The sequence below is a fragment of the Poecile atricapillus genome, chromosome 3 (genome assembly GCF_030490865.1).
Source record: "Poecile atricapillus isolate bPoeAtr1 chromosome 3, bPoeAtr1.hap1, whole genome shotgun sequence".
In the NCBI taxonomy this organism is placed as follows: Eukaryota; Metazoa; Chordata; class Aves; order Passeriformes; family Paridae; genus Poecile; species Poecile atricapillus.
Window position 1 is genome coordinate 97,792,324 of NC_081251.1, and position 23,166 is coordinate 97,815,489.

The window sequence follows — 23,166 nt, forward strand, 5'->3', positions numbered from 1 at the left end:
ATTCCAGTTCTCAAAAACATGATAAATATATTTGCTATTTACATCTAAGCATCATCATAGATGAAACTAAAGATGGGGAAAAAGAAAAAAAAGGATAGAAAAAAATGGCTGTCTACTTCCTGGAACATGCTTTTAAAAGACAGAGCAACTCTTACAATGTTTCCTGATTTACATTAACTTGTGCAATAACTGCCAATCAAGATCCTCCTGCTGCAAACAGAATCAAAGAGGCTGGAGGATCAAGCTCTTAATTATATTAACAAATAGTTAATTTTTATGATACAAACTTACAATAAAATGGTATAAAATATCTTAATTCATCCAAAAATCTATTTAATAGGGGTAATTATAATTCTAGAAATGTTCTACTTAGGCTGAAATCACTGCTTCAGTAAATACTACATTCCAAGCAGTAAAATATCCTGCTGAGTGTTTTAATATTCATTGAATTACTGCAATCATCTTTATTAATAAGGAGTTGAGTGCTTTTTAGTCATCCTTACAAGGAGGAGGTCCTGGTATTTTCTCAACCCAGGCTGGAAATCAATTTGCCTTTTCTGTTAAGGTGTCACTGAGGTAAAGGCACCATGATTTTACAAAGGTGTCTCTGTGAGTAAATGGATTGAATAGCCTGTCCAGGCCACACAGGACATTGAAAGGCTGCTTTTGCCAGCAAAATATGTTTGGAATCTTCTAGATCTGGTCTGCATACCCACTAGACTCAGTGTGGATTGAGTAGTGGGTTTCCCCTCCCAGAAACCTGTGGAACACACCTGACTGAAATCCAGCACTGGTGACAGGGCACACCACCTTGTTTTCCTTAGAGCACCCCTGCATACCTTCAGAAAGAGCAAGCAGCAAAAAGATAGTGAACTGCTTCACTAAATACACTTTGAGATGCACCTTTGGGCAGGGGGGAGGGCCAGGGCAGAGGGTAGGGTTCAAGGCATCAAGACCTTTAAAACCAGCCAACAAAAAATGATTGAGACTAAACCAGGAAAAAAATCCTGGTTTAATTTTTTAAGGCTCCCCAAAAGTGATAATACTGCATACAAGACTTGAAAGGTGCCTCCTTAATGAATACAATATTAAATTATGCCTTAATAATAGAATTGCAGAATTTCAACTGTTCGTAATAAACACATTAGCTTATTTATTCAGCATGAATAATGACAGGCTCAGTTTTAAAGATAATGCAATCATCCTGCACAATGATGAAATAAGACTGTGGCTCTTGGAACCCGTGTTGTCAGGAGAAGAATAATAAGAATTTTAAAAGACTGAGTTATACAATCACAACAGTGAAAAAAGATAAAAGTTAATTGGATGACTGCCTGCATTTCCATTTGCTAGAATCAGTACAGACGTTAGTAAGTACTTATTTGTTTTCATGACAAGCAGTCTATTCCTTAGCACGCTCATCTGTGATTAGGTTGGGACTCCAGTATTACCTGTAGAGAAGCAAGACCAGCTTCTGCTCTGTCCTTAAATACAGGAGTCAATCAAGAAAATAACATGAGTCAAAATTCCTGAGTGCTTACCCTTAGACACTCTTAATTTCATTCACAAATTCCACTGGCCAGAATTGTTACTGTTAAAAATGAACTGTCCATGCAAAAATGGGGTTTAAGGATCAGTAAAGCATCTCTACTGAAGTGCTTTATAAATATACAGTACTTCAGTCCAGTACAATCATTAACTGGCCACAGGGCTTTCAAGGAACAGCTCACTCCAGCATGAAAGGCCAGAGGTTCTTTCCCAGTGCTACTGGCCATGAACTGCAAACATCAGTGCAGACAGAGAGCAATACACACCATCCACTCTAACAGTAGGAATTCAGCCTTAGTTTGGTAAGGAACTGGGCGAGGCTGCATCGCAAAAATCATGCAAATGCAACTGCCTTGGTGGAAATCTTAATCCTTATTTAAGGTACAAGGGGGTTTTAGGTGTATTTTGGTTTACAGCTAAAGCACAGAAATCTTTTTGCCTCACCAGCTCCAGCTACAACCACCGACGCCCCCCTTCCCAGACAGGATTTGTTTGCTCCATGAGAACATGACACAGAGCAGAGCGAATTGCCTAAAATCGTGTACTACCCGACTGTGATTTGTCATCGGACATGTCACAGTTCTTCACGTTTTTCACACTCTCCTCTACCACTGGGTCCTCCATAAGGATTTCAATGTCACTTTTCCTCGAACCATTGTCTTTGTGCTGTGCAGAAAGGGAGCTTTCACTTTTCTCCACGTAGCCATTCGTTTCAGCCCGGAGGGGCTCTCTCTGGCTGCAGCACAGGTGAGAGTCACAGGCTTTTGAGATGCAGGGTGAGTTGCACAGGAGATGTGAGCTCTTGTGGTCAGCATACTCGGGCTGGATGGTCACAGAATGGACTCCTGCCTCGTGGAAAACCTTCCGTATTTTGTAATCAGCATCTTGGTAGTCAGAAGGGGCTTGGCACTTGATATGAAGAGTGGCAATGTTCTTCCCACTTGCAAGCTCCCAGACGTGCACCTCATGGAGGCTGCTGACCCCTGGTACGCGAGCTAGTCTGTCAGCTGGAAGAGATAAGGGAAAGGTGTTAGGGGCTTCTGTGTGCTGGCTAATTATCAGCTGTCTCACTAGGCGCCCTACCCAAAAGCAGCAGTGGTAAAACTATCCTTTCAGAAGATATATACTTGATACAATGTGTCTACTCCCAGCTGCCTTCAGTTCAGACTCCAGGTGATGAACCCATCCTCCCTCAGGCTCCCTAATGGCAATTTACCAGCTGTTCAATACTACAGCATCACTTCCTCCATCAAGACCCCACATCTTCTGGTTTCTTTAAGCCCTGAGGGGAGCACGAGGGAATTCCAGAAACACCCAGTGTTACTCCACAATTAACCAGTGTGAACAGCACCTAAGAGCTACAAAGTTAACCAACCTTAATGGAAATTTCTAAGATGTTTTGGAAGCTTTTTTCTAAGCAGCCACTGCAAGGCTGGAAAAGATTGTAGCTCCAAGTTGTTTCTTTCATAAATAACCCACACAAAGCATTAACAGCTCAAGACCTGGTATGTTTGATGTATTGTTGGAGTACCACATTCTCAAAATGCATGCTTTAACTAATCCAGAGAGATTTGAGTCATGTTGCTAGGACACAGGCATGTGACTATTTCTCACTGTTCTTGAGAATTTAGAGCTATTATGAGTAAATAATCCAAACATGTCATTCCACAAATAACATATGCATTGAAATACACCATTAAAATTAACAGCATTTCAGCAACAAATTTGACTTACTCAATAGTTGCATATTAACACCTTTGGGGACCATCTGCAACAAAATAGTTGAGGTCTCCTTTATAAGTGGGAATGCAGAAGACAAGATGATGAACACCATAGCTATTGTCAGGCTTGGATCAATGTAGCACTGCCAATTACACGGAGCATTTCCCAGAGGACGAATATAGAAGATAGCAGCAGTAACTACCACAACCACAGATCCAAGTGCATCTCCCATAACATGCAAAAGAACACCTGAAACAAATGACACAATTTCCATTAGTGAGGTGGGTTTGATGTTTTTTGCTTTGTTCTGGGTTTTTTTCTAGGGGAGGCATAATGTTGTGTTTTTCAAGTATGTTCCACTTGACATGAAGAATGCAATATTCCAGCCATTAACATCATAAATGAAGTATTCAGTAACAGCTTTTGGAATAAACAACAAGGGAAGTACTGACTCTGAAGCACTGCTGTCTGAGTGGGATGCATTATTAAGCATGTAGGGTATGCTAGTGACTGCTGTCCAACTGCAATGCCATGGTAACACAAAATGTGCTTCCTTAAATGCATGAAGATTATTAACGGATCCTGACACGTTAGATCTAAATTAAAATATGATGACTAAATCTATCCATTCTACCCTGGAAGCTGAGAGCTGCAGACCACTCCCAGTAACAGTTGCCTTCCCCCACCAGTTTCTGTGACACTACTGAAATCTGAAAAATTGCCCAAGTGAAATCTAAGCTGGCTCCAAATACTCTCAGACTCCAATGTTTAGATCAAACTTGATTACCAGTCAAATTAAACCTTGTTCCATCAATACTACTAGCCTTCAGACCTGCCAAAAATCAAAATCTGGTTCTAGAGTTAGTCACATTGTTTAGTGCCTGGACTACTCAGAGAAAGGCTGGGTGCTTCTTTTTACATCTTATAGAGATGGTTTTATACAAAAGGCAAAAAACAAGCTCTTACAGTAACATATTAAGCTAGTCTTTTAACTATGATGACCAAAGCAGTCTTCCTGCTATAGTCTTACAATAATCCAAGCAGTGCCTTTTTCTTCTTCTTACTACTTTACATAAACTTCCCTTTTCCCATCACTGCTCAAACATACTCCAGTTTTGTTAGTTTTTACTGTTCAGACCCAGATTTTATTCCAACCCATGCCTGAATTCAGAACATCTCTCTCTATATGAAGTGAATTTCTTCTTCAATACTTTTTGTTTTGGGGCTGTGAGAGAAGAAAATGAACCATCTCTTTTTAACAACCCTATCAAATACACTTTCAAGTGAGAAGCTGTAAAAGACTCCCCCAAAACTCACTAAAAACACAGCAAAGAGTTTTGATGATGCTGTACACTGGATTAGCCCCAGAACTCTGTCCATGCTGCTGTTTCTTGCCAGCTCTGTACACGTACCTTGATCTGTGTGAGAAATAAAGCCACAACCTCTGGAGTTCCTCCAAATCCCTTGGGTCAGATAAGAAAGTACAAGCTCCTGGTGAGTCCAGCTCTTTCTGCTGGAGTCAGGCATGTTCTGCCCCATTTGGCAGACTACCACGGGGTTTTACTCCTCCTAACAGTGTTGCAGTGTTTCCTTTTCATTAACAAATAGTCCCGATTCAGCATGGGCTATCAGCTGTTGCACTAACAAGAGGAACAGGCAGGATGCAGTTGCATTGCCCAGGCAACTAACAAGAGAGCACAGCTTATAAAGAACAGGAAAATGTTTCAGAAAGCCTTCTTTAGAGTTAAGAAAAAACTAACTATGTCAGAATTTTGATGAATTAGTAATTGAAAATACAGAATTTGGAAAAATATTTATTTTATATTCTTAACATCATTAATATGTATATCCTGGTAATGCATCACAGAATTAGGGTCAGACAGAAATGTATCCATTTCCCTATCAAATCCCAAAAACTATGATTATAAACTGGAATGAAAAATTAATTTTTACTAAATGAAGTCAATATGGTAAGACCATAGGTAGCAGTTTCCAACAGCTTGCATTCCAAAGTCTGACTGAATTACTCTGCGTATGCTCAAGAAGTAAAAAGAATAATTTCACAATACAATAATGAATCCTGCCAGGCAGAATTTATGGATTCCTGTTCCCACCAGTTATAAAATCAAGGAAGCCATTCCTCTGCCAATCCATTTTGTCCAGCCATGATTTTGGAGGCTCCAGTTCCACAAAAAAAAAAAAAACAAAACCAAAAAACCCCTAGTGACTATGAAGTAAGTACAGCTTGTAACTAACTTAAAAGGAAAAGTATGTATTGAATCAGAATTTCAAAGACACATATCTTTATGACTACAGACTCAACAAATACTTATAAAGACAATAAAAACAGATTTTGTAAAGGTGATGTACTAAAGCAGCACTTAAAAATTTCTTTTTAAAAATCAAAGATGACACATATCTTAAAATACCTGTCACAATTCTTTATCCTTCAGACATTTTTGAAAGCTTCCAGCATTTTTATCCCTAAGCACTATAGTTCAGGCAAGCAAGGCCTTCTCTAAAGTAGTAGGTTCCTTATTCTTCTCTCCTCCATCCCTGAATGTGACAGTTTGCTTATCCTGCTCCAATAACCTTGCCACTATAATGCCATAATATCCAGTGACACCAGCTTCTAGACATTCAAGCGAGTGTTGTGTCTCTAGCCCATGGTTTGATCTTCCAAAGCATCTTCTCTCACAGATGCATTTGTGTAGCTCTGCAAACACTTTTAAAAGACAGACACACACACCATAAAACCCCAGCCCTGACTGCCACATTGACCTCTCAAGCTGAATTCATGCAAAGCAAACTCACACAACCCTTGGGGAATATCAGCTGCTGATCACTGATGGTAAGAAACCTGAAATTACTGTTCTGATTGAGGTTTCTGACAGTCCTTTCCTTGGGGACAAACTCAATATTTCATATCTTCAAAGACATTTGCTTTTGGCTCTGCTCAGAGTAGATACATAAATGTGTATGCATAGAAACACCTACACAGACAAGGAGAGACACGTGGGTAATTTATTCCTAGGAGTAGCTTTATGTTTCACTCCACAGATTCCCAGAGGCCTGCCAAAGTACAACATGGGAAGGGCAAATCCTCTCACACACTCTCACAGGGATGGGTTCACACCTGCAAAAACACCATGCTGAAGCACCAATTTCAGAATCTTTTTCCTTATGCTGACAACAGAAAGTTATCAACCTTGAGAATTTAGAAGGATTTCTGTTTACTGCCTAAAAGCATTTTAAGGTTGAAAACTGCTCCACTACTACATCAGTGACACTCAAAGATGCACCTCATATCTACCTGTGTTACCTTCCTGTAAAGCCTCTAATGACTTAGCCTAGCGCAACAGGGTTTGTGTCCTTTCCAAATGTTCAGCTGCACTCTTCTAAGAATAAAATTCAAAATGTGAGCACACTCAAAGCCGAATCAGCATGACAGTATCTTGTCTTGTGCTATTCCATACAATCAAAACCTTTCTGCTAGGGATAACTGGGTCCAATTACGTAGAAGAGTCCTGGGCTTCTCCTCCCTTTCTTATTGATATTTGTGGGTGTGTTTGTAAATCTGAAATGGAAACCACAAATTGTTTGAAATTAATTTAACATTAGCAATATACACCTATGCCATACCTCTGATGTTCAAGGCTTCAGACTTTTTCTCTTTTTTCTTCTCAGACCCCACTTCAGGGCTCTTTTGGTCGTTTGGTGAATCACCTGCATTCAAAGAAGAAACGCTGTGTTGTGTATAAGTTCTACAAACAGAAAAAACATCGACCTTCTCAAAACCAACTTACTTCAAAGATGACAAGAAGAACAAAACCAAACCAAAACATTTCCCATGCAGCTCCCTGGGCAACACCTCCTTCCCCCATCCCGAGGGTACACCCAGCAGCCCGGGGTAAAGTACAAGGTGAAAGAGGCGGCGGGTGCCTGCGTGAGCTTAGTGAAACCTCCGGGGCCCACTGGTGGCCTTGAGGCTCTGAGAGGGCCCAAAGGATTGGGCCAACAGGTCGGCGGGTCCCGAGGGAAAACGAGAGGGAGAGAGGGCATGGGGAAGGGTGCGGGGCGGGTGAGAGGGATGCTGAAGGGAGAGAGGGATGCTGAAGGGAGGGAGGGAGGGGTGGGGAGAAATGCGGGACACGAGGGGAAGGCAGCCGAAGTGCAGCCGAAAGGCACCTGCTTCATCCTCCCCGCCGTTCGGGGTGCCACCGGGCGCGTCCCGCAGCGCGGCGGCCGCGGGCGGAGCGGGGGACGGGCGGCGGCCGCGGCAGCAGGCGCCCCAGTCCTGGAAGACGAGGAGCCCCACGACGTTGACGGCGAGGCCGAGGGTGCCGACGATGAGCACCAGCTGGGCGTCGTCTATGGGCTCGGGCCGGGCGAGGCGGAGGACGGAGTCCACGAGGATGGTGAAGCAGAGGGCGGTGAGGAAGACGGCGTTGCTGAGCGCTCCCACCGCCTCGGCGCGGCTGTAGCCGTAGGTGGCGCGGGGACCGCGGCGGCTGCGGCGGGCGATGCGCCCGGTGGAGAGCCCCACGCAGAGGGAGATGAGGTCCGAGAGCATGTTGAAGGAGTCGGACACCAGCGCGATGGAGTTGCCCAGGTATCCGGACACCAGCTCGGCCACGAAGAAGCCGGCGGTGAGCACCAGCATGAAGATGAGGCGGCACGTCTTGCCCGAGTACCGCCCCATGGCGGCCGTGCGCTGCCGGCCGGTAACGCTCCGCCGGCAGCGCCGCCCGCCCGCTCTCCCGCCCGCAATAAGAGCGGCCCGCCCGGCCCGGCCCGGCCCGGCCCGCACCGCCCCAGGGCACCGCCCCGCACCGCCCCGGGCACCGCCACGGCGGCCCACAGCGAGTCCAGCAAAGCCGGAATAAAGAGGAGATAGGTGGGCCGCGGGGAGGGGGAAGGGCCCCCGCTGGCAGGCAGAGATACCCGAGGCTGTCCTGCCTGCGCTCCTGCCACCCCGAGACGGTGAAGTTACAGCGACGGAGCCAATAATTACGGACCTTTGGTGCTTTATTGGGGACGAAAGTGCCAAACCAAAGGACAGAGTGCCATCTACTGAGCCAGCTCATTTCCAGCCACCAGCCTTTAAAAAGATGTGTCAAAAAGCCAGGCGAATCCTGGGCTGCACCCAAAGCCGCTTGGCCAGGAGGTTGAAGGTAATTCTCCTCTACTCTGCTCTGCTGAGAGCCCACCTGCAGTGCTGCACCCAGACCCGGGGACCCCAACATAAGAAGGACACGGAGCTGCTGGAGCAAGTCCGGAGGAGGCCACAAAGGGGACTGAGGCACCTCACCTGTGAAGACAAGCTGAGAATGCTGGGGCTGTTCTCTGCAGAGGAGGTTGTGGAGAGACTTCATACCAACCTTCCAGTATCTGAAGTGGGGCTACAGGGAAGCTAAAGAGGAACCCTTCATCAGGAATGGTAGTTACAGAACAAGGAGTAATGGTTACAAATTAAAGAGGCAATTTTGGGGGGGTAAGATACTGGCACAGGTTACCAGTATCTTACTGTGGATGAGAGACTGTGGATGCCCCAGGCCTGTCAGTGTTGAAGGCCAGGCTGGATGGGGCTTTGGCCAACCTGGTCCATTGAGAAATGTCCCTCCCCATGGCAGGGGGCTGGAACTTGATCTTTAAGGTCCATTCCAACCCTTAATATTTTATGACTGTATGAAAATAGTACCTTAGCATTCACAGATCTACCACTAACCTGCAAGAAAAATAATTGCATGCACTTTTTAACCTCCAGGATAGTCTACAAGAATCATGATAAGGTAGTAAACCTCTATCTTTTATTTGTAGGTGTTTTGTTGCTGTTGTTCTTATGGCAGTTCATGCAAAAACAACCCTGCTCACAAATGGAAGAAGGACAGAGCTGGACTACTAACACATAATTTCAAATTAAAAAACTAAAGGAGCTGCTGTGAAATCAGTAATCCTCAACTACTGGGTTCTCAGTATCAGAACTGGGCCCAAAAATAATAAATAAAATATGTAAGACCTAGAGAAAATAATGTCCTTGAAATGTTATCCTGTGACAGTTTGGAGCATTTCAGCTATACCAGAGGCAGACCAATGCTGAGGTACCACTTCAGCAGCTACAATTCACACTGAAGTGCCACATCACACATTTCATCACACTTGACAAAGCACCCATTGCTGTCAGGTTTGAAACCAGCATTTATCTTGTCCCACATACCTAAGGCAGTGTTCTCTACAACCAGAAATACCTTTAGAACCTCAGGAATTACATCTTTTTTCTAACTCTGAAGCAATTGCATTGTCACTGCTGTTGATTGAGTTGAGCCCTTGCTTGAATGCATCTTTTAAATGAGGCCTCTCCATTTCACCTATTTCTGTGCACAGAACCCAACACATGTATTAACCTCTGGACTGGACTGGAGCAGCCTTTCAGGGGATAGTCTCCCCTACAAGGAATTATCACACAACTCCCAGTTAAGCAGAGATTCACACATTCAATATCCTGCAATACGCAAAGTAACAAATGCATAAAAATAAACCTATTGAAATGAACCTTACTATAAAAATAAACACAATTGTGGGAGAGGATAGAATAAATTACATCAACACACAATTCAGCTCCAGAATTACAATTACAGACATAGGACAAGAGATGTTTAATGGCTGTGCCAAATCAAAAGCACATAGGTAGAACAATAAGAAGAAAAATATGAGCTATAGGAAGTTAAATATATATATATTTTAAATGGACTACATCTTCTTTACTATATAATTAAGGATAGAAAACTCTGCCTCTGGCACTTCACTTACAAGCAAAAAAAATATAAAAAAAGACAGCTCTCTGAAGCCCAGCTAATTGCACCTTCATAGAACTGAAAGGAATTTCCAATGGCTTTACTTTTAGGAAGACATAATACAAGTATCTGAAACATCATTAATCCTCCTGTGAAAAATATACATCAATCTTCTTTGAAAAAAAAAAAAAAAAGGGAAATTTCATAGCCCTGAACTCACTTCAAAACATATAAATATCACAGTTATCTTGAAGAAATAGTGTTAAAAATATTGTTTTCAGCAAATAAGGCTCTGACTAAGTCCTCTGACATGGAGCACGATTACACCTGACTCTCTGAAGATGTCAGAAACTCAATGTGTTCAGAGCCTCAGTTCTGACACTGGATCTGCTGTTCCACTGATTATTCCTTCTGTCAAGCTCACACATCTCCATCTGCTTGTCACGGCACAGCCACGCACTGACACAGGAGCAGAGTGGTGTCTGCTGGGTCAGACCACAGATCTGTGGCTGGACTGTTTCCAGTTCTCATCTACACCTTTGGGACATGAGGGAACCAAACCTGCACAGTCTTTAAAAGGCAGGGCAGATGCAGAGGAACAGGAGATACACAGATACACTGGCACAGAGGAGCAGCAAAAGTCCTGACTGTCTCCTTTGCCGGTGTGGTCTCACATTTGATTCACTTTTCTGTTCTGAACATTTAGCACACATTTTTATGGAACTAATCACTCGCTCCTGCTTTCTGCTTTCTCATCTTCTGTCACAATTTAAACCCAGCTGGCAACTCTGCCTGCCACTCAGCAACTTGGTCTCCCCCACCCCAGGGGGATGGGGAGAAGAATCAGAAAAAAAAAATTAAAAAAACTTATGGGTTGAGATAAGAACAGTTCAATATTTGAAACAAAGTAAAAACAAATTCAGAGAACCAAAACCAAACCAAAAATAAGCCAAAGAAACAAGTGATGGACAAACAGTTGCTCACCATCCTCTCCATCCTCTGACTGATGTCCAGCTGTAATCAATGACTTCTGACCAACTTCTCTCAGTTTATGTCCTGAGAATGACTCTGTGGTACAGAATACCCCTTTGACCAATTCAAGTCCTGCCTGTTCTGGCTGTGCTCCTTCTCAGCTTCTTAGGCAGCTCCTCGCTGGCAGAGCACGGAAAACTGAAAAGTCTTTGACTTAGAGTAAGCGCCACTCATCAACAACTAAAACACCAGAGTGCTAGCAATTCTTTTCTTATGCTGAATCCAAAATACAGTGCTATACCAGTTTCTATGAAGAAAATTAACTATCCCAGCCAAAACCAGGACATCTTCTGACCAGGTCTTCATCTATGCAAGGACTTTTGCACTATGGCTGCTTAAAATCCTCCTCAAAATCCAAGCTTTTGCTCTTCTCATTATGCATTCCTGTCCCTCTTCATCCAGGTGCCACAATCATTTCAAGACAAATGACACCTAAAACTGCCAGGTGAGTAAAGATACCCTAATCATTCTCATTCAATAAGTTGTTGCTTTCAATAACAATAATAATTAATTCAGGTGAATATCCAGAATAAAGTGTGTGTTATCCCTGCAGTTCTTTTGCACCTTGACCTCCTTCCACATAGTCCAAAAGAAAGCCATAATCATGAACATAGGAGTCACTGACCCCATTACCAGTGTTTTCACTCAGGATCTTCCCACTTTCTGGCACTTCCATTCTACAAGCACCAATCCCCCTGCGGTATCAGAGCATTTGGTCTCAAACCCTTTTAGAAAGGAACCTTGTGTATGATTGCTCTGCAGTGTGCTTGGCATCTGCCTGTGTTTCACACTGACTGGACATTCAACAGTAGAATATTATGATTTCACTTGCTCATCCAGTCCTGAGATGGCCTGAACAAGCTACGTATTATTAAACAAAGAAGAGGCTTAAATATGGAGTTTTCCTCCCTAATTTGCCCTAAACGATGACACCCAGGCTCTCCATTTCTGACTATGCTGAGTTGGAACAAGTTCTTAGGAGGTACAGAAAAGGTTGTCCAGCACCTCAGCACCATTTCCAGGTAGCATGGCACATTGCAAGAACATGACAATGAGAAAGCCACTCACTGATTTCACCACTGTAAATTGCATTGAGTCCTACTGCAAAAGCTTCATTTTCTATATCAGCGGCATTTATAGACTGAAACTGGTACCAGACTTATGCCTGTGTCAAACTGTCTGCAGAATGTCCAAATAAAGCAATTGCAGTTAATGTATACAACATGTCAGCCTTCATCACTCTATTGTATTGAAACAGTTTATGACTTTGAACTCAGTCATCTTGGAGTCCTTTTATTTCCTTACAGCTCACCCCAGATATATCACTCCTGTTATGTAACTCAGAGTCTGTCCATGCCCTTACTAAGAAATTGGTTCAAGGTTGAGAGTGAATGTAGGCACCCAAAGTTCAGCAGCGCTAGCACTGTTGGAATCTAGGTTCAGAGAGTTTAATATCACCTTTACGGTGTTGCATAAAACATCCAGGGATGCTTTGCTTGCTTTACCCAGAGACTTCACTTTTTCATTCTACACTTTCCATTCTGGACACAACATAGCCCTAAAACATTTCATTTTAATCACTTTGATGCACGTTTTTCTCATTGACAACTAGTCCTCAGATTCTCTTCTGAAATTTCTTTGAAGAGCACTCAAAATTCTGAAGGAAATTTAGTGAAGAACATTGCTAAATAAACTTTCACAGCTCTTGTCTTTTCTTTTTTTAAAGACTTTGTGTTAGAGCTGCACTGAATTTAAGTTAACACAAATCTGGTTACCTTTGCAGAGGCTGCTCAGAAAAGCTTTGGAAAATTTTGGTGAGCACTATTTGCCACACTATTAAACTAAAGAAGATCTTCAGATCAATATGTGTTCAGTCTTAGGCATTTGATAAACACTTAAAAATACTTTGAGAGTGTCCTTTGGCCTTTTTATTCCATTTGAGAGGACTACATCCAGCAAAGCCATAAAAGCTAAATATTTTGTTACAGTAGGCTCTGTTTATCTGCACATCAACACATTAACACCTCTGGGATTTATGGAAATAAATGCACAAAGAATACATTCCTTCATTTATGCATAACATAAATTTAGGAGTTGGATGTCACAGTGCACTACAAAGACAACATAAATCCTGTGGAAGAGGATGCACTGTGTGACAGAACTGTCTTTAGGCAAACTCTGGTGCTGTGCATTCTGCAATCATCTGTACGAATGCAGCCAGGGAATGAATCGGCATGAAGGGTTTCGTGGAGGGTTTGTGCTTTCAGGGAAAATAAAATCAACCTGATGAAAATACACTCAAAAGAGAGGAAGCACAGAATGATGCTGATCTCGAGGAAAGGATTTTAGGCTTTTCAGGTGTGAAAAGCAAAGCCAAAGAACAAAGAGTTTTGCTGTTACAGGTATTGCTTCTAGTTCCTTTGAAGGTGTCTGAGTCACCATCACCTGGCAAAGTCTGTCACACTTTCAGCAGTGCATTTGAGAAAGAAAGTTATTCCAAAGAGGGAGCTTATTTTGCTCTTTTAAATGGGGTTAAATTAAGAACAACTTAATTTAACAACTTAAGAAACTGAAATCCTTTGCCCTGGAAATTTAATTCCCAGGCCATTTTCGCCACCTGCAGTATGCATTTTTGCAACCGTTGAATCAGAGAGCACAGCTACAAGTACAATTGTTTTTTGATACCTGTACATTTTAGCTTGCCAGGTCTCCACAGGGAAGGTCTGTGACATTAAGATACAGATTAAGCAGCCATTTATTAACTTATTTTGTTCTATAAATGTTCTCTTTTCCCCTGCGATCCGCATGTTTTCACCAACAGATGTGAATATTTAGTTCAGAATACTACAGCAACAAAACCTTCCCAAATCACCCAGCCAGTAAGGGTGAGTAACTCTCTTCATTCACACGTCTGCCCCCAAATCTTTCCTACTTACAAAGCCTGGAAAAAAGATTTACCTCACAGCAATAATATACCTCAGCAATAATTTACCTCAGAATAAACAAACTCACTCTGCATAGGTCTGGAAGGAGAAAAGAAGGGATGTTTTCCACTTATGTGACTTCTAGCTTACTTTCCAGCTCTTATCTGAGAGGCAGGCTGCTGGTGCACACTGAAAGAGGAAAATCAAGATCCAGCAGTGATGCCACACCAAAAGCTCACATACCTGCTAAATTGCACAAATAGGGACATTAAAAGCAAAAGGCATTTGGTTGCTAACACAGAACGTGTTTTATTTAATGAGTTATGCAAAGGCCATGAGGTCTTTCATGAGAAGATGAGAGCTGTTTCTCCCAGTCTGAGACATTTTGTGAGTGGCTCAGTGTCAGGTGGGTTAGGCTGGGTGACATCTTTATTTCCTACTTCCCTCCCCACCTCCCTGTACAGATCACAAGACAACAGAACAAACGTTTTCTCCAGGTTAAACCTTTATTCATTTTCTCAAGACGAACAAGAGAGAATTACTATGATCAGACTAATATGGTGTTTTTTCAAACTTTGGTTCCTGTAACAGTTTAAAACTGTGTATAAATGAGCAGAAGAGACAATTGCACTGACCTAGATAGACTAATTGGGTCTCTGTGTGCAGTAAAACAGGCTTCTGTATTTTTATGACTGATTGTAAGGTGTATGGCCGGTATTAAAATTGTCTGGTATTTATTATGAGCGCATGATGGGTTTTTATTTTCATGTTTGTTACTCAGTCACGTTCTTCATCTTTGTGCCAGAACTTTCTGCATAAGATACAAGACCTCAAAAGTGTCAGAAAACCCTAGCTGAAGGTGCTGTTGGTTGTCCAACAACAACAGCAGGAAAAGTCTTCTGTGAATTTCAGTTTCTGGGAAAAGCTTCAATATTTCTGTGTTTTAACAAGAATTTCCTGGATTTTAAGCCAAAGCCCCAATTAGTCCATGATCCCCTTTGCCTTGGGTGGCCCAGCTGGCTCAAGCTCCCCTACACAGCACTTCCTTTAGAGGGTATAGAAATACTTTTATACCTGTAGTAGCTGGTCTGGGCCAGCATCAAAAGAAAGAACAGGGGCACAGGGGCAGGTTCTCCCTGTTCTCTTGCTGACCTCTCCTCTTAGTCCTGACTTGGTGTGGGGAACTGCACTTGTCTGAATCAAGTGCAAGGATGGGCCTAGAGGACAGAAAGACCTTAATTCAACCTGGTGGGAAGAGGGAGGTGTTTACAGCTGGGTAGCTGTAATTTGAACAACTGAGAGAGAAGCAAAGGGGAATGGCAGCAGAAGAAGACTTAGGGGGTAGGACACAGAGCAAAAGCGTAGCAAAAAACAGAAAAATGAAGGGTAAGGGATTGAAGAGTTAGGGGTGAGAAACAAGCCTAGAAAATGGGTGAAGGAGGAATATGGATCTGTCTGGGTAAGGAAGGATGGTAACTTGGAAAAAATAAATTTATACTTGCTCAACAAGAATATTCACAGTAAGATGAGCACTTGGGCGGTGGATGTTGCAATGAGTTAAATGGGGGGTACAGCTGTAAAGAAAGGGAAAACATGGAGAGCTGAGTTGGTCCCTGTAAACAGCACCTCCCTCAGAGTCCACTGGGCTCATTACAGACACATCTCACTCTGCCCCTGCTGTCAGCAGCACCCAGGAAACCCACCAGCTAATTTTTCCATCCCTGATGGTAGGACTTGCAACAGAGGAATGAGATGAGCTGCTGCCTGTGGTGATGAGTTGTGGCACTAATCCACACAGAAGAATTTGCTTCAGTGGATTCAGATGCTCCCATTGCCCTCAGCACACACAGTTCAGCACTGGAGCATGGATCCGCTCTCTTCAATTTTTGCTTTGGTTTTTTCAAAGTGGTGCAAACAAAGGAGAAGAGGGTGGTTTAAATCCATTCCCTACATGGGGAACAGAGATGTGAAGGCAATTATCCCCTTTCCCTAGAAAGCTTAAGAGGTAGAGAGCTACTCTACAGACCTTTACCTTCCAGCAAACCATAACTGGTGTCAGGAACCTGCCCAGGTGTCTCCAAAGGTGTTGCCTGTGGACAGCTGGAGAGCACCAGCAGCATGCAGAGACCATGTCCATCTGCTTGAATTTCTGCTAGTGGTGCTGACACACTGAAAAGTTCACCTTGCCTCCCAGCTCCAGGAAAGAGCATATTTTCCTCATGTGCAGGATGACAAGAGGCAGAGAGACGGAATCCCTCTTTTTTCATGTTTTTTAATATATCCTTAAAATACATGTAAAACATACAAGTATGCTTTTCAGACTACAGCTATCTGCTCTTTCTTTTGAAAGAAATGTTATAAAAATCCCACTCATGTTCAATTTAGAGAGGATTAGAGGAAATAAATGTGAAATTTTACCCAAGTGGGAATTGCAAAATTAAATCCAGAAGAAAAGAACATTCCCTCTACTGTATAAAAGAGCATTATCTTGCCTGCAGGCACTACTGGAAGCAGAGGAGTTTCACTGTACCAGAAACAGAGAGGCAAAACCACCAGAAAATCTACACCCTATATTTATGGGATAGTACAAAATTCTCCCCTGGCTCATGCAACTTAAATTCAGTTGAAAACAAAGTTGAGTTGCCAGGTCTTTGGACATGAGTCTATTGGAGGGAGAGGAATGGCTGTGTTGTCCCAGAAAGTCATTAGGTGCAGGATCCTGGAAATTGTCAGATCATCATTTAGCTACACAATTGCCATTAATTTTGGTTAATTCCTTTGTAAGTGCTGATGTGTTCCTCCCCTCTAACTTCACTCGGAAACACAATTTCAGAAGCTGCCTCCCGAGAAGTCATCATAGAGACTTTGTCAGGAGTTGCTGACAGTTCCCAGCACAAAAGCCAATCAAATCCCCCAGAAAATTACATATCACCAGAAATTCAGACTAAGAGCAGCTTCAGTTTTAAACAGGGAAGCATATAAACAAGCAGGCACCAAAATCAGTTATGCATCTGGCTTTAATGTTAAACTGCAATGAAGTTAAAGCTTCAATATGATCTGGAGATACCTTTAATAATGAACAGAAATATTTTCCAGTTTAAAAGTCCATCAGAAAATACATTAAACACTATAACAGAAACTAACAAAATTTTAATTTTTAGTTCCAAAGCCCTGTCCAGCCTGAAAGTCAAACACAAGACTTACCTCACCTAGAGCAGTATGTAACAGCAGCTGCTTTTTCAGACAGGCTCTCAGCTTCCCCCCCCAGCACATTCAGTTAACACTTTGCAAATACCTGGCTCCTATCTCAACTGAAATATTTCTAATTTTAAGAAATGCATTTGTATGTGTATATAAAAACATTCAGAGAGAGAAAAAGGCTTCACATGTATCTTACATCAAATAAAGAGAGTTTCTCCAGGAATAAAAAATCAGTCCCCGTCTCTCCTCCCAAATGTAGAAATTTTAAAATACTATGCTAAGAAAAATAAAGTGAAAGGTAAAAACTCTATGCATTGAAGAGAACCTCCTGCAAAATGTTTCTGTGGTCAAGTATGCCCATTTCTCCTCTGCATGCTCTCCCAAGCACGAGTTAATAAACATTAAAGAATTCTCAGCACTGTAGTCACAGGTTTTTTCAGTCAAATATTTTCACAACATATTCCCAAATCAAGAAAGGGTGAGACTCTCCTTTTGCCCTTACCAATTCTTTTTTCTCCTGCAAACAGTGAAGATAACCTGCTCTAAAGATAACCACGTCTCCGATAAAATTACAGCAGAATTACTAAAATATTGGGAGGTGGAGATTGGGGATGACTGGTATTTCAGGATTAGGTATTTCATAGCAAGTATCTCCTTAGGGTGGTAGCACACTTAGCCCTGTTTTTGGCCAGCCAGTGGATTAGGGAGGAAATTTCCCTTGAAGATCACTGTGTGCTTTTGGAAAGACAACACTTAAAATGCTTGGCAGTTACTTACTGATAAACCTCTGTGGCCATAGCTGGAAACATGCACAGGCTCAGGCATAAAATCCATCACCTTTGCTGACAAAAGAGTGAAGAAAACTACATTTCCTCGCCCATACCAGAGAAGCAGTAAAAAGTCTCTATAACCCAGCAGAAGTGTCGAGGGGCAGAGCAGCCACATGAGGTTATTTACCTGTTCCGGTGTCTCTGGGGGGTGCACGGCAATAGCAGCACTCCATGAAGATAACATAGTTCAACAGGTTGAAGAACAGACCTGCAACCCCAATAATGAGGACGAGCAGCGCTTTCTCAGTCTTCTGAGGGTTGATGAACCTCTTGACAGCCTCCACGAAGATGCTGAACATCAGCGCGGTGGCAAAGACAGAGTTGCCGAAAGCCCCCAGCACGTCTGCCCGGCTGAAGCCGAAGGTGCTGGCCTTGTGCCACCTGACGCGGCTGAAGCGGACGCCGAACAGCCCGATGATCATGGACACCAAGTGGGAGAGAACGGCGAAGGCGTCTGAGGCCAAGGAGAGAGAATTGCCCACGTAGGCAACCGAGATCTCAACGGCGAAAATGGCGAGGCTCAGCACGCACATGAGGACGAGGCGGCTGCTGCGGCCCGAGTAGCGGCCCATTCCTGCAGCTCCCTGCTCCTTGCTCCCGGGATCTGGGGAGACAGTGAGGAGCAGCTCCCTGCCCACGATCCTGCCCTTCAGCTGTCACTGCTGCTCACATGTGGGAGCCACTTTTATAGGAAGCAGTAAAACAATAAATCAGTTTAAAGGGCAGTTCAGCGAGATTTGTCATGTGAAGACACTGTGAGGGCTCCAGTCCTGCAGGTGTCCCACCCTCAGGAGGCATTTTTTCCCACAAAACACACAAAAATAAACCGAGGAAGACTACTGGGAGCAGCAGCACTTGCTACTCTACTCAGTGTCCTAAAAAACTGGATAAAGCCCAGACAGGAGAGCGTAAGAAGGTTGCTCAGAATTTTAAGTGATTAGAAAAGACCTCTCTTTTGCAAAAAGCTCTCCTCTCATGTCTGTTCCTGCCATTTGTTGCCAGTAATTTTAATACTGAAAAAAATCCTACTATATACCTGTGGAAAAAGCCATTTGAAATCCATGGGTGGACGTGATTTTTAAGAGCACAATCAACATGTACTGCTTGAAAGAGTCACTGAAGATGTTGTCTATAGAAAAAGCTTCAAAGATAACTGAATTGATCTTCCATTTTAGCAACTTCAAAACAACTGTACAACAACTTCTTGTAATTTTGGCACATTTTAACTCTGCTCATAGAAATGGAGAAAATTTGGAGGCCATTTTCTAAACAAACTGCCAGTAGACAAGGAAGCTGAGCCTTAGCAATAAACCCAAAGTACATTGTTTATTTGCCATTTTGAAAACCCTGTCTCAAAATCTCAAAGTAATTCTTATAGGCTTGCACATAAAAGTCAGAGTTGAGGAGAGCACAACAGGAAGTTCAAGCTGCTGAAGTCCTAGCTTGTACTTTGTGCCATTTCTGGAAAATGGATCCTGAATCAGTAACATTTTTTGTCACTCATTGCAGCACCTGTTGAGCTCTGAGTGTCCCCATAATTAACACAAACTCACAAAATACCGCTAATGGCACACCAGGCAGCACGGGTGTCTTCCTGGAAAAATTGATGATCCAGCTTTTTATTTAAAGTGCCCATCTGTGTACATAGATGCACACAGTTAGTTATGAGATAGGACAGAAGGAAATTACGTGCAATACAGCAATGGAGAGATAAGATAATATTGATAACCCGAGCTGACCAATTGTCCCTGCTGGCCTTAGGCTTCCCAAGGTGAATTAACTTTAGGTTAAAAACAAACACCGATCCCAACTTTTCATCTGGATTTTTGCTCACAGGGTTTCAACAGCCAAAATATTTATGTTTAAAGTCCAGTTTGCTAGAAGCCTTGCCTGCCAACATATATAATCTTTAACATTTGGTCATTTGCCTACCTACACACTGCAGCTGCAACTCAAGAGCTCCTCTCCTCCTGCCATTTTAACAACACCATTTAGCCTGGAAGGGTGGATTGCTTCAACTAATTACAACACTGAAAACACTTCTATCCCAGCTATTTCTACAGTGCTTTTTTGCTTCCTGAATTTAAGTGATGTTGAACTACTTATTTTAGTACCTGAACTACGGAGCATGAAAGATGAGAATTATTTTTCAAGTTATTCTCCTTTCAATGGGTACAAACCAAGGTCAAACTTCAGCGGTCTCAAAAGCCCTGCCTTACACAAGGTTGTGATTACCAAAACAATGGTAAATAAATTAAGCACTCCCTGTACAGCAGAGCTAAAATGTTCACCTGTGCTCTGTTTCCAATAAGGAGCTGCTAGCATGATGTTAAGGCACTTCCCTTATACCCCCCTTACAATTCAACCCAAATCTATCAGTATACAAGAACTAAAGAACACCAGGAAGTTTGCAGTGCATTATTCCAATTCATATGCCTATTTTTCTAACAGACAGAATCTACTCAGGGTCTGTAAGTTTTTTCTATATTGCTTCACAGATAGCTCAGATTGTGCTTTTGGCAAAAGGATGGCATGGATGTTGTCTCTCCCAGGCAAACATTAGCCTCTTTGTGGAAGATCATCACAGGGATATCTGCATGTGAGGTATTAATATTTCAGACCCTTCAAGCCTTATTATGACCAGTAAGAAATATGTTCAGGAAAAGTAAGAGATAAAAAAAAAAAAGAAAAAAATACGGCTGGCCTTCTGTGAAATCTGTTTTCAAACAAACCCATTTACAGGCTCAGAGCAACTCATTTCTAAGAAGTGTGTCAACATGTTTACTCGAGGATTTGATCCAGTCAACTGGTTGAAGGTTGGCTGTTTGTTCATACTGATAAGGTCAGAGGCTGCATTTAGTTTTGCCTTTCCTTTGTTCCGAGTACTAACAGCTTCCACATCTCATTTTTAAAATATGGGTGTTGTAGAGCATTTCAGTGGGAGCTGACAGTGCTCATCTATTCTTAAAAATCTGGTTTGCTCTGCCAAAAAATCTGGGCATGTTTCTGCCTCTTATATCTGAGGACATTGAAGCTGCTGGTTGCTGCTTTTCCCCTTCCCCAGCACCAGAGAGGTGCCATGGCCAATCCATCTCCAGACTACTCTTAGTCACCCACCATTTCAGGCTGTGAAAACATCACTCTGTTATTGCTCACCCTCCTTCTCAAAGTATAATCCCAGCCAGCATTAGAAGCAGCACACCAGGACAGAGACCTTAGGGCTGCTCATCTGGTTTGTCAGCTGAAGCCAAAGATAAATTCATGCACAGACACATCCTTCCCTAAATCCTTTGCTCATTACAGCACCTGAGAAAATACCTAAACAAATGCAAGATAGATGATTTTAAAATGCATTTGAAGCAACCCCTTCAGGACTAACCATAATCTAAAGAATATTACAGAGAATTTCCAAGTTTCAAGTATTCTGAGCATGCTGATCTGAAATATTTAATAATTTTTGCACTTTTCTGTGGAAAAACTGGGGTCTTATCAAAAGGTACATGATCCTAAACTGGATAGGCCAGGTTCAAATTTTAATGTTCAAAATTTTGACTAGGAAGGCTGACCATAGGAATCTGAGGAAAAGCAAACATTCTGCATGCCTTTGAAAAGCAGAGATCTGGCAATAGCACTCTAAGTCTTCTGCATACTTAAGACTATGGCTGCTATATAAAACCAGATTTTTGGGAACAGGCAGACATGTAGTGTTGGCCCAGGAAAAGTTTGGAGAGGATCTTACTGGTCCAACTTTTTAATTGCCAAGTTTTTACTATACTCTTTTCAGGGAAAGGTGTTCATGCAGACAGCCTTCAAACATACAGGAGGAAAAAAAATAAATAAATCAAGTGTACGTCATCTAACCACTGTTTTGCGCCAGGGCCACCTCTTTATTTTTTAAAGCCAATCTTGCACTCAGAGTGGAAGTAATGTTATTTTTAAAATGATTTCACAACTCTGTAACATCCATCCTCCTCTGCTAGAGCAACACTTAGTAGGTGTAGGAAAAGCAAAAAAGGTTTTATGAAACATGCTGTAGATATAACCAGAGGCTAAAATCTCTAGCACTGAGCTTAACCCTCTTCAGATTGCCTTTGCATTACTCACTGCAATATCACTGCCAGACACCCATAAAGGCCCGTTTGCAAAATATGAAAAACGGAACTTGGCAAAATAGCTGCAAAAACTGACCACCACCTGCACCTTGCTACAATGTAGCATTTAATCTTTCAAACTTGCTTTACAAGGGGGTGAAAATCTGGGAAGTGATTCCTTCCCTCTAGGTCTGCTCCGTGAGACTGGAGTGCTGCATCCAGCTCTGGGGCTATCAATGTAAGAACAACGTAGAGCTATTGGAATGAGTCCAGAGAAGGGTGATAAAGAGGCTCAGGGGGCTGCAGCACCTCTCCTGTGCAGACAGGCTGAGAGCTGGGGTTGCTCAGCCTGGAGCAGAGAAGGCTTCAGGGAGACCTTGGAGCACCTTCCAGTACCTAAAGGAGCCTACGAGAAACCTTAGAGGGACTTACAAGGGCAGGCAGTGATAGGACACGGGGGAATGGCTTTACAGTGGCAGAGGGCAGGTTCAGGTGAGATCTTAGGAGGAAGCTCTTGGCTGTGAGAGTGGTGAGGCACTGGAACAGATTGTCCTGGGAAGTTGTGGATCCTCCATACCTGGAAGTGTTTTAGGACAGGTTGGATGGGGCTCTGAGCAACCTGGTGTAGTGGAAGGTGTCCCTGTCATGACAGGGGAGCTGGAACGAGACGATCTTTAAGGTCTCTTCCAACCCTTCCAAGCTATTTATGGTTTTATGAAAATATTCCTTGAAAGACTGGGCTTCAGAGGGGAGTTTTCTAAAGGTAGTAATTGCTACACCTACAGGTTACCAGCAAGTTTCTACTGAAAAACTTGAAGGCAAAATTAAAAGCGGATGTTTTATCTAGAAAGTATATGTGAGCACACTAAAGTGTACTGTAGTTTTTATGACATTGTCTCCAATTTTTCAGGCATTTTCTCAATATACAAGGAAATACATGCACCAAATCAGAAAAAAAAGACATAAGCAAAGGATACCCATTCCTCCCTACTGAGCAATATGGAAAAAAACCCACCACAGCATG

At 42.7% G+C, this 23,166-nt stretch overlaps 1 protein-coding gene across 2 annotated transcripts; it reads right to left on the reverse strand.

Annotated features, from left to right (window-relative positions):
* Positions 1-239: 239 nt before the first annotated feature.
* On the reverse strand, positions 240-8,046 carry SLC30A10 (solute carrier family 30 member 10). 2 transcript variants are annotated; one of them, XM_058836179.1, is made up of 5 exons: positions 7,459-8,046; positions 6,913-6,996; positions 4,683-4,733; positions 3,283-3,519; positions 240-2,555 (listed from the first exon to the last, which is right to left on the reverse strand). In XM_058836179.1, exons 1-5 carry the CDS (start codon positions 7,970-7,972, stop codon positions 2,080-2,082), a joined length of 1,362 nt encoding a protein of 453 aa, XP_058692162.1. In that variant the 5' UTR covers positions 7,973-8,046; the 3' UTR covers positions 240-2,079. The 2 variants fall into 2 exon arrangements, with proteins under 2 accessions (XP_058692162.1, XP_058692163.1); XM_058836180.1 differs by lacking the exon at positions 4,683-4,733 and having other exon boundaries at positions 7,459-8,042.
* Between the last annotated feature and the right edge of the window lie 15,120 nt (positions 8,047-23,166).